Source organism: Neodiprion virginianus, chromosome 2 (genome assembly GCF_021901495.1).
Source record: "Neodiprion virginianus isolate iyNeoVirg1 chromosome 2, iyNeoVirg1.1, whole genome shotgun sequence".
Classification (NCBI taxonomy): Eukaryota; Metazoa; Arthropoda; class Insecta; order Hymenoptera; family Diprionidae; genus Neodiprion; species Neodiprion virginianus.
In genome coordinates, this window is record NC_060878.1 from 31,850,180 (window position 1) to 31,862,405 (window position 12,226).

Below are 12,226 nucleotides of genomic sequence, written 5' to 3' on the forward strand. Positions count from 1 at the left end.
AAACAGGCGTAAAATTTTTACTCGTCTTATAAAACAATGTTCATCCGAACCCTGCAATAATACATTTGCAAAAAAGAAAAGAAGTCCTCATTCGCGATCGCGATACGAATGAAAAAAAAAAACAAAAAAAACTGCAAATTTTAGTAATTTATATCGAGTATCTCGCACTGAATATATTTTCAATGAGGATGTTTAAAAATTTCAGAATACAACGGAAAAAAAATTAATTCATCGATGGTGAGATATTTTTCAGCCGCGGGATAAAAATGTGTGCGGATGTAAGCATCATGGCGGTAATTAAGAATGTACGATAAATGTGAAAAAAAACAGATAAGCAAAAGAAGAGTAAGGAATTTATTGAATGATTTAAATAATTCTAAGAGTTGGAAATGTCGAATGAGGATGAGACGAGTAAATTCGATGAGAAAGAGAGAGAGAGAGAGAGAGACAGAGAAAGACGAGCGTTTGCATAACGAAAACGCGCAAAATAGAGGATATACGTATGTAAGGATGAATCGATGGCCTGGAAGCGACAAGATTTTAAATCAAGTCGATTTCGTTGCCGCAAGGCTGAAATAAACGTCATCATAATGCTATGTACCGTTCCTATATGTATAATAAGTACGCCGTATCGATCGCGCGGACAAAATCGCCTGGAGTAAAGATTGGCCATAAAATTCCTTGTGTAGTTTTCGTACGGCCACACCGAGAGGAAAAAAAATAATCAAATCAACAAGAATGATAGAAATACAGAGAATTAACAACTTGAGTTGATCGTTAGACTGATGCAAAAATTTCTTGTAATATTTCGTGCGATTTTATTCAAGAATCCTATACCTATAGTTTTTTCCAATCCACGTGAGTATTGTGCATACGCGTTTTTGTTAAACCGTACATCACAATGTGCGTAATAATTTCGGACAAAAGAAAAAAATTGTTATTTTACGACTTTGAAATTGTTTGAACTTAAATAGGCAAGCCGTAATAATACAAGACGTGGGCTCACATGCCGAAATCTTAGTTCTTTGAAAGCCATTGAAAAAATAAGAAATCACTAACGTTTTCCCCAATGTTTCGTTACGACAACGTTACTAACCTCAACCTGTAGTCGCGATTTTCATAAAACCGCTACAGCATCTTACTTGCCATAATTCGCGTGGAACGAAGCGACGGGAAGTATCATTGAGGATTTAAAAAATGTGAAGAAAACGAAAATGTTGACGGTCAAACATGATCCGACTGTGTATCCCTGGTGTCCACCTACGATGGGTTTTACATATGAACCGAATAGAAAAATAAGAGGAAGATCCGAAGTGGGTAGGTAGACGACGCAAGTCGGGATCCGGCATCAGAAAATAAAGTTCACGTGAACGGGATACCGGAACATTTATCGGTTCAAGAACGGGCGTAATATTTATTACGCCAGAGGCTGGCGCGCGGCGGCAAGAAGTTTCTGCGGGGGAGGTTCGGTCTTATTTTAACCAAAGCAAAGTATATAACGAAACGATCGAGAATATAGCGTGCGGTGCTGTTTGTTTTCCTCTCATTTTATTTTCCATAACCGCATCGCCAATGAGACACAGATTCGACGATTGTATTCTTGGATAGAGAAAACCATCCATATTGCAAGAAGTTTACGTATAAAGGACAAACGTTAAACCGTGATTGTTCAATGATCGATCTAATTAATATAATTGATAATTATTGTTGATTCGTTACGTCCTATATTGTGTACGTTAGAAAAAGAAGAAGGAAAAAATTGTACAAGATGTGTAGAATTTAATGCCAGCGAAGAAGAGTTTCCCATAAATAACGTGGATACAACAGCCGGTCGAAGTAACGAGATGGAGAAAAAAGGGGGACAGAATCGGCGCAAAACAGAGTCGGAGTTGCGTAGGTACGCGTGTATAACTGGCACACGCATTTCTTGTGTAAGCGGTTTGGTATAAATTTAAAAACACAGAGCCGGTGCAAAGCAATTCCCTCCCCCTTCGACCCCTCGGCATCTTAGCCGCCCCCGCCGGTCCAAGTCCTCCTATTTTCTTCCTCCCCCTCATCCTCACGCACAATTTTAAATATAGAATATGGAGCAGTGGTGCGTGTTACCCAGGAAGGATTGTGCAAGAGAGCCGGCCCTAAGGCACCGAGAGCCAGGCGACGTTCTTTCTGCCCCTCTCTTTGTCTCTCTCTCTCTCTCTCTCTCTCTCTTCGTCTTCTTGCCTCCGTTTCCTCTCGCGTCTCTCCCAAGAGCGAGAGAGAGAGGGAGAGAAGGCGTCGGGTGAAGGTGGAAAAAAATAACGTGCGTATTTTTACGTGCGTCGTCGACAGCGGAGGCGTGGGCTTCTCGCTGCGTACGGTAACCAATAGTGTACGGAGGGAAGAGACACGAGCGTATAATATACACGGCAACGACTTACGAATTATAGTTTCTCCGCCACACCGATCATGCACGCATACGTATCTGCGTACATGCGTAAGATATGAAAATTAAGACGGAATTTATGTATAAGTGACGCAAAACACACGCGGCCGCAAGCGTAAAGGTTACCGATGCGGTTGCGATAACGCGGCTCGAGATACGCACCGGGAAACGAACGAATCGCGGACGGAAGTTCAACACAGCAAGTTGCCGTAACTTGCAGGAGGGATGCGGATTTCACGCCATCTGTGCTTGTATACTCACATACATAATGTATGTACATACGTATATACGTACAGGCACACGCAACGCGTCACATATCTATACCCAGGTACGCGCAGCGACCGAGGAGAGGCGAGCTTCTCAAATATTTACTCCCGTCGATTCCGTCGCGCCCCGTTCAAAAATTCCCAACGGAATCACCCGAGTAGTTTCCTCCTTCCTATATTCACACATAATTCCTACCGCACGGAGAGACAAAAACACACCCACGCGGGAGAAAATTGAGTGTTACGAGCGGTGACCTATTTTTACATACGTACGGTTTTTGTTAAAACGTTTCGGGACACTTGCGTACCAAGTTCCGTACTCTTGTGATTCTCGCCTGCGGTATTTAACGCTGATACTCGATCGTCGCTTAACATTTTATTAAATACTGCAAATTGTTCACCTACTTATACGTTATTCACCGTTACAGGTGAAAGGTGGATTTTCATCTTTTTTTTTCCGGTTTGCGTCTACGATGCGTTACCGAGGGGTCACACAGTGATTGCAGACTACAGACACTGGATAAAATGGTTTATGATTTGAAAATATTTCCTGTTTTAGATGTTCGAATTTGACTATATTTGAATGTAGAAAAATCACACGACTACTGCGGTTAGAAATATTAAGAAAAAAAAACAAAAAAACGCAATCATATGTAATTACCTGTAATCATCACTGATTTCGTTTTTTCCATCCGACGAACAACGAATGAGAATATCTTCTGTCGCGATTTTCAAATTTCTTACAATTACAGTCAAGGATTAAAATATTTCACGGCTATTGTAATCGCTACGACTACGATATCACTGTAAATGATTATGTAGATAAAAAATTATTGTTAGATTGCAGACGTTTTCGTGATTACAACACGATTATAACGATTACAAGAATACTAGAACAGGGGATGACACAATGACCACCAGCGGCCAACCCCTCGTGTGTTACGTGTGCACAAAACGGATGAAACGGTAGAGAAGACAAAAATAAAATGACATAACTAAGAGTGAGAAATATAAGGAGCCGCAACGAGTACCTACACGGACTCTTGAAAATAAGGAAAACAGGACTACTCTAGGTTTCCGCGTTGAATCACGTTTTTTTGTTTACCCTCCGCCTCCTTGATTCTCCTCGAGGCCCTTTTATTTTTCTTTCTCATTGCTTGCGGGCAGACCTCCCTCAAAGCTTCCTTTCGCCTTTTCATCGTCATCTTTTCCTCGCACCCTCGACATCACGTTCTCCTTCGTTTTAATTACCCCTTGACACGACACGACACGACACGACACGATACGCCCGTGTGTTTTCTCGCAGGAGCGAAAAATACCTCACCTCACCTCACCGCGCCACAACTCACCTTACACACCGATGCAAGCAGCGAAGGTTCGCTCGTGGCGCACCCTTTTATTTCCCCAATAACGCCAAGATTTCATCGTCGATAAAGCAATTAAACCGGCAGCGTTTCTATACCTATGTACGTACGTATCCGCGGGTGTGTGTGTGTGTGTGTATGTATAAATAGGCATACATAATACATATATACGAGCGGAGCGCCACGCACCGTGACGTGCACGCACACCTGACGACGTCACGACGCCGCGACGTAGCTTCGACGTCACTGCTGCGGCACGCGCGACGGCTGCACTGTTGTAACGAGTTTCTTTCGATTTTAATTTTTTAATTTTTAATTTATTATTTTCAACCTCATCCAAAACCGTTCTGAGAAGTATACGTTTACGATAGAATAAACAATAAAATTAATCGTGCGAAGAGATGGGGAACGATTGAAGCGAAGAATTATCGAGATAATAGAGAAAATAATACCTTTTTCTTTATACGCAGGTAGAAATTTACCACGCGTGCAGCGATGTACTTATTTATAATCATCAATGAGAGTATCGCGTGATTTTCACATCATCGATTATACCATTAGCGCTCGTGTATATACATGCATATATATATATATATACCCGTAGTAGTCATTTTTCCGTGCCGTCGCGCTGCAGCACGAAAAGAATTGCATTCTGACGCGCTGGTGATACGGATTTTATATCCGACATATCTTGGATGCGTAATCTTTTATTCTTTTCATTTATTCGATATGGTTGCCGAATAGATTACACAGATAATGTAATGTCAATTGCGTAATTTTTGATGTGATGAAGCATTTCAGGAGTGTAAGAATTAATAAAAAGTGTGTGAGAATGAAAATAACCTTGGTTAAGTTTAGTGGAAATAAAAAAGTTTTAGTACGGTTATGATAATTCTGATCACGTTGCACATACGAGTTGTTCGAATACACCGCAAGTATCAACATCACGGCAATTATTATAACTCACAATGCATAAAATAAACCGCATCGTAAAAGTTGACATTTCATACGTACCGCGCTTTAAATTATCTGTCTGTTCATTCGTTATTTTTTACCTGAATACAGCGTGATATTATTGCAGCAATTAACATCTTACGAAAATGTTTAAATGTCAGCGGAAAAGGAAAAATAGCGGAGTAGATGATCTGAGAGAGTATATTGGACGTGTTTTACTTTGCTGATTGGAATCTAGTTAGCCCAGTTGTTTCCTTTTTATTGACATTTAACTCGCGTGATGTATTATCTTGCTCTGTGCAAACCTGCATCAACTCAAGTGACGAAAAAATCCAAACTGCATCGCTGAGTGAGCAACGTACACACACTGTTAAAAACGATTGTGAATTTATTACACATTTACTATACAAAAGAGTTGTCAATTTACGGAATCAGATTTTACATATTTACAAATTCGGTGCAGCGACGTAAATTACCTTATATTTGTCTTGCAATGAAAATTTTTGAATTTACTAAAATTTATAATAAAACATACAAAAGAAGAGTTTGAATTTACTAAATCCCATACACCATACACGATCTGTGAAAAGGGTGAAAGAAGGGAGAGGAGGAGGAGGAAATTTTAATGTACTTCGTTGTTGTCGCCGAAGTGATTTAGATTACGACTGCGTTGAACTTAAATTACACGCAAAGTGTACCGCTGTTAATGTGAATAAAACAAACATCATCGTCTCATCCACGAAGCGACGCGACTCGACGGTCGGTGTCTCTTTTAGCCATTCGTATACGTATATTCGTACGATAAGTTTGTGTGGAGGCGCTATCAGGACAATTATACACGTAATACCTAGGATGACGAAACTGCGTACATACCAGAAGCTTCGTAGTCTCACTTATAGCGAACAGCATTGTACAAACCGTACCCATAATGCTTATACTTGCACTGGGTATACAATCGCGTCGACGATACATATATCTGGGTTAAACGCGACCGCCGCATGGTGATCAATTACTTGATTTACGATAATTACAAAGTTGGGCAACTCGATCTTCTGCGACGTACGTGCGGTATAATGATATACAATGCAGCGATCCACAGGGCTTGTCCCCGATCATTCGTTCGTGCGGTATCGCGAGTATGTAACTTAAAATGTACTACAAACGTTTGAAATGTCGAGTTTATCGAAACTGAGAGTTCTCACCAGTATGACCCACCAGCAACTTTTGCGCGAATTGAACAAATTAGACCGTTTGACTCATGCGCTGCCTTTTTTTTCCGTTACCTTTCTCCTCTCCGATTCTACGTTGATTTTATTTCATCATCACTTTTCACATTCCGTATGAATTCAAATTTTTTCAGATCCAAGTCATTTTACGATCCGTACGTACGTATACGTGTCGAAAACATTTTCTAACTTTTCATTCGTATATATTTATTTATTTATATAACGTACTTCAATGAATCGTAGATTTCTAAACCACCAAGTTCTTTTTTTCTCCTTTCTTTCTGTCTAACAAGCGAGAAACGCGAGTGAATGAGTGAATTAAGTGTGTATAGAAAAACGTAATGAACCCGAGGGATGTGGCAATTACACGCGTCACATATACTTACGTACGCATAGGTGAACCCACGTATAGGTGAACGATTTAGCACGGAGGGTAATTAACGATGAAATTTATGCATCTATCAAATCCACGTAGAGAAAGTGTCACATGGCTGTCTTAGACTACGCGTAATATTATACGTACCTCACTACAGCCACCGCGACGAAATAGTTGTAGCCACGATTGCGTGTATGCGTGCGCGTGATGACCGATACCACTTAAAACTCAACCGAAACTCAGATTTCGTGTCCTTTTATTCCTTTCTTTCTCAATTTACCGCACGTTGGATCGGCGTACCTTTCGGAGCCCGTGTGCAAACACGAAAGTGAGTGTAATTAAACACACACAAACGCACGCAGGAGATATCAGAGTGAGAATGGAAATAAAATAAAAATATTTATACATTTTAACGGAGCTCTCAAGTTTTTCTCAAACACATCTTTCCGGCTTTTCTTTATATTTTTTCGAAACATCACCGGCAAAACGGACTAACTTTTTTAAAACATTTTCTCAACTCAAGGTAACACGGACAAACAAGCACACACGGACGACGAATCTGTCACGAGAAAAAATGCAGAAATACTTCTAATAAATGAAAGTTCCAATTTTGTGGTTCATTAGAAAAACATTTTTTCAAAATTTAATTTTTCTACCCAAAGTCTGGCTGATCCGTTTGAATTGTATAATTTTTACCTTGCGACGTTATACTTTATACTAAAAAGAAGGCAGAAATAATATTAAAGAAAAAAAAAACTGCAAAGAAAAAAATTAGATAAAATAAATCCCCCGAAAAGAATTTTCCCGGGAGTAGATAATTCTGGTTGTTAGGGTGCGTATACAATTTATACGTATATTAAAAGAGTATCATACGTATGAATGTCGTCGAAAATGAGGTTAAAGAAGGGTGGAGGGGGGGGATATGCGTCGGCCGATGCCGATGCTGTTCCCTGGATGTGAATAACGTCTAATTCAAACGGTTAAATCAAAAGGTGAATACAAAAAGGCCATAAATAAGGTTTCTCTTTCGTAAGTTGAAAGATAAACTCGCTAGAAGACGTCGTTCGTTCCTTCGTTTGACCGGACCTGCAGGTAAAGGTGAGGCTGTATAAATAAGAGGAAGCGAAGTAGCATATCGAGCCCCTCTTCCCTTCGAACTCCACATAATACACCGTAAACACACACACGCACACACTCGCGGACGTGATCGTATGTAAATAGGTATCACACAGATAAACGTTTTTTTTTTATATATACGTATATCCAGTTTTTACACGTCTGCATGCGATATATAGGCATGCGTGTGTGTGTGTGTGTGTGGGTGGGTACGTACACGAGAAAAGGGGAAAAAGACCGTATTCTTTATCCGGAGTCAAAACCCGTCGCCCGGACTTCCCACGCAATCAGCGCTTTTTGATCACGAGAAAGTATAAAGTCTACACGTTAAAACGCTCGGTATATAATACGCATGACAAGCAAGTAGGCGCTGTTACACAGCATCGTGCATTCTCACTGGACCAGGAAATGCGCGTCGCGCCAAATTCCCGAAACACTTTTAACACGCGGGCCATTTATATTATACGGTATATGTATACGTGTACAAGTTTCTTCACCAAACGAGAAGAAAAGAAGAGAGCGATTGTTCTTTTTTTTTTTCTTTTTTTTTTCTGCCGTCGCAATTGCATATTTACAGCATAGAATTAAGTTTTTGCATTAATTCAAGTACGCGAATGGTAGTTTGAACAAGATTTTCGTAACCGAATAAAACTTCCTTATTCTTTGCTTGAAAGTTTGAATTTCAAGTGACCTGATTATGTACAGGAACACGATATACGGTTATTACAGGTATTCACACGTGACATACATATTTTTTATAAATTCAACTTGTTCAATTATTCCGACGATGCATAATAGTTATTTTTGATTGAACGTTTCGATACGTTGACGTTACTAACTTCAGCCTCGTACATGTACGTGTGTGTATGTATTACATATATTATGTATGCTGTCAAATCAGTCATTCCACTTTTTCGAGAATTCGATTAGTTACACGAGAGCTTCAGCCAGGCGCTGCTAGGCTACAACAGCCAGAGACGATGGATTATTATGTAAATAAACCGGAAGCTTCTACTAAGGATCTCCTAATTACTTACTTCCGTTTCAGAATCTACCGCGGATTATTCCGAAACTGGTGCAACGGTATCGCGGTCTTCATTTTATCATTTTCATTTTCTTCGATCTCTTTTTCACTCGTATCATCTTCACCGCAATTAGCACCAAATTCTTGAAATAAATTCAACGATTCCTCGTCGTTTCTAAATCCGTGCGATTTCAATAAAACCCTTGCAAAATCGATTCTCGCAATACTTATCCTACGTATGCCCTTGTACGTACGTACCTACCAACCTCGACACACAAGAAGCGAGTAATATTATTCCACCGAAATTTCAAATCGCCTCAAATTATCCCCAGTAACGCAACGGAGCGTGTACTCTATCGCGATCCTGGATGTATTATACTACCAACCGCTACTAATTTCGCCCTACCTTTCCTACCAAGATATTTTCCACAGCGATTTACATTACGCATGTATATACGTATATAAGTGTACGTCTTTACATGCTACGTAACGTAATGTACAACGCAACGAAAATGGAACTGACGTAGAATGCCCGAAGCAGACGTATGCGTACGCGAAGTTAAGTTTGTAAGGTAGCGAGATAAGTTGCGTTTAACATCTTTTACAATCATTATTATTATTGTTAGTGATATGATTATTATTTTTGTTGGTGCTGTTGTTGTTGTTGTTATTATTATTATTGCTATAACCTAAAATCTTTTATCCCTCACTCGTGTGTGTTCAAAACTTGTACACAGCCTGCAGCGATGGATTATAATTTTACTAGCGTAATTTCTTGCACGACAGATAAGCGTTAAAAAGTGATACATGTTTTACACGAGTATGCACGTGATAAAAAAAAATATACATGTATACGGAAGTTCAGATGTATACGTAGCGAACATTGGACTTGGTTTAATCGATGTTCAAAATAACCAGTGATATTTTTTTTTTTTTTTTCTTCAGGTGTAATTTTTTATCAATTTTTATTCTAATCTTTCTGCATGTATAATATTTACGTGTATGTACGTATATATTCGTATATTTGCGATACGTAACATACCTACGCACAGGATAACGATCGTGGTAAAAGTTGTCCCGATTTAAGTGGGACAACCAGCTGGATAAATAATCACAGAAATTACTATCTCCTTTTTATTTCTATAGTATTATAGCCGCGCGTCAGCTCAGATAATACCTGCAGAAATTCCTATCGCGACACGTGCAGCGTTGTATTTAATTTCTGATCGCGAACGAGGCGATTTTATCCAGAAGATAAATGAATACAAGTGAAGGTTTAAGAAAGAAAACAAAAAAAAAGAAGAAAATGGTCGGATCTTTCAATCCAAGAATGTCATCTCATCTTCGTAACGGATTCGACGACAGGATATTTCGCATTTTTTTTTCTCAAAATATACACATAGGTATATATATTTTTGTACGGTATAATCGTTTCTCGTTACAAAATCGACAGCTAAGCTACAGTTGAAAATTAAACTTGTGGACGGCCGAATCATCGTTCAAAATTCTGTACAACATATAATAATATTTCGCCTCGGAATTTTTATTTCAAGATCAAGTTTCGTTTTGAGCGGTGAAGCACCAAGATAAATGAAGATAAAAGATAAAATAAAAAAATACACACGAAACCTGACTTGTCCGTCGGAAATTCTCCGCTCTTGTTCAAATCTCATCAATAGAGTTATTGCAACAGTAAGAGTGGGGGGGGGGGGGGGGGGGGGGTTAAATTTGAAGAAAATGAATGAAAATTTATAACGTCGATCGAAAGACGTGGTAGGAGAAAATAAGGATAGTTAGACCGACCTTAAGGAGCCTCCGGAAGTATGGACTGCAGGCCGAAAGCACGACCTTGTGGGCGGTGAAGCTGCTGCTGTCGCAGGCGAGCGTTACGTCGACGAAGTCCTCCTCGTCCCGGAGATGACGAAACGAGCTGAGTATGCTGGAGTGGAAGTCGTTCCAGCGCAGGGAATACTGTTGTTCGCCGCTCGAGGAAGACGATGATGCCGCCATGGTGCCCGTACCACCGGGACCCACGGCTGCCGGCACCAGAGGTGCTATCGTGCACAATTCGCCCCGTGCACTTTCCTCAGCCTGCGGCTACCTCGACGATCCAAGGCCGCGGGGTTGAGGAATGACGCCCTCGCGATTCGAGGGACAGAGATAGGAGGAGTCGGGGTGTCCTTTACCCCTTCCTTTATTTATGCACTTCGATTGTTCTTCTCACTTTTATACGATACTTCTTCAAATTGTTACGATTTTTTTTTTTCTTTTCTGTTTTCTTTTTTTCTCTATCTCTCTCTCCGAACGTTACCTTATTTACTCCACCTGTTAGTTGGTTGCTGGTTTGTTTGATTGATTTGATTGACCCTCACGTTTTTTTTTTCTTTTTTTGTTTCCTCAACGTCGGAAAAAAATAACACAACTATCCGAACGAAAGCGCGCGCTGTTCCTAGACGATGAGATTTTTTTCACAAGGAGTGACACGCGGGTTCTTTTTTGTTTTGTTTTGTATTTTTTTTTTTGTTCTTTTTTGTTCTTTTTTGTTTTTTTTTTTGTTTTTTTTTTTCTTTTTTAAATTTTAAAAATTTTTTATTAACAATGCAACAACGTCGATAAAATTAGCAATAGAATTTAGCGATTAAAATACATTTGAAAGAGTATAGATAGTAAGAAAAAACAATGGAAAAAAGAAAATGAAAATAAAAAAGCAGGAAACGTTACGGGGGGGATAAAAAAAAACAACGTCCGCACTGCTGGTTAAAAAATTCGCGACTTACGAATCTGCATTTTCCTTGTGCAACGATTAAAGTTCCTCACTCTAGGAATAATTATACCGAACAGAATCATGGTTACGGATTTTCTTTACTTCTTCGGTAAAAAAATGCGTTTAATTTTATTCGTCCCTCTTTGTTTCAATTTTGTATAAACCGGCTATTGCGATTGTGGGAAATGAAACAACGGAATAAGGAAAGTTACTTATCACTTTTCTTTAATATTATTATTATTCTTTGGCGTCTCTTTCGTTTTCGTATTTATCACTTTTTCCGTTTCGCAAGGCCTTCGGGAAACGGTGTGCACCTGTTTTCTTCTTCTTCTTCTTCTTCTTCTTCTGCACCTCCAAGCTTATAATATCGACGGTCTTTGAGTCGATATTGAATTTCCACCGTCAATAATCGGATTACAGAAGAGCGAACGAGTGATTTAGATTGTGGCTGGATTAAGGGTTACATGAATTTAATTTTGGGAAATAAAAATAAAAATCTCTGAGGATGATCCTGCCGTCACGGGCCGACGTTATTCTCTCCTTTTCTTCCACCTTTACCTTCTTTGGGCTCACACACTTCCAAGTCCCCCGCACTCGGCTACTAACTCTTGGATTGTTTTCAACTTGGCTCTTTTCTTCTCATGTCTTCGTCTTCTTCTTCGCGTCTTCTTTCACGTGTACCTTTTCCTTCCTATTTCGTGCAATCGTTTCTAT

General features: G+C 39.6%; 1 protein-coding gene across 9 annotated transcripts in view; it reads right to left on the reverse strand.

Annotated features, from left to right (window-relative positions):
* LOC124297103 (protein abrupt-like) overlaps positions 1-12,091 on the reverse strand; it is a 45,367-nt gene extending 33,276 nt beyond the window's left edge. For all 9 annotated transcript variants that reach the window (XM_046747728.1, XM_046747727.1, XM_046747726.1 and 6 more), the window contains exon 1: positions 10,552-12,091. In XM_046747728.1, the coding sequence (XP_046603684.1) occupies positions 10,552-10,758 (207 nt within the window). In that variant the 5' untranslated portion in view covers positions 10,759-12,091. The remainder of the gene's footprint in view (positions 1-10,551) is intronic.
* Between the last annotated feature and the right edge of the window lie 135 nt (positions 12,092-12,226).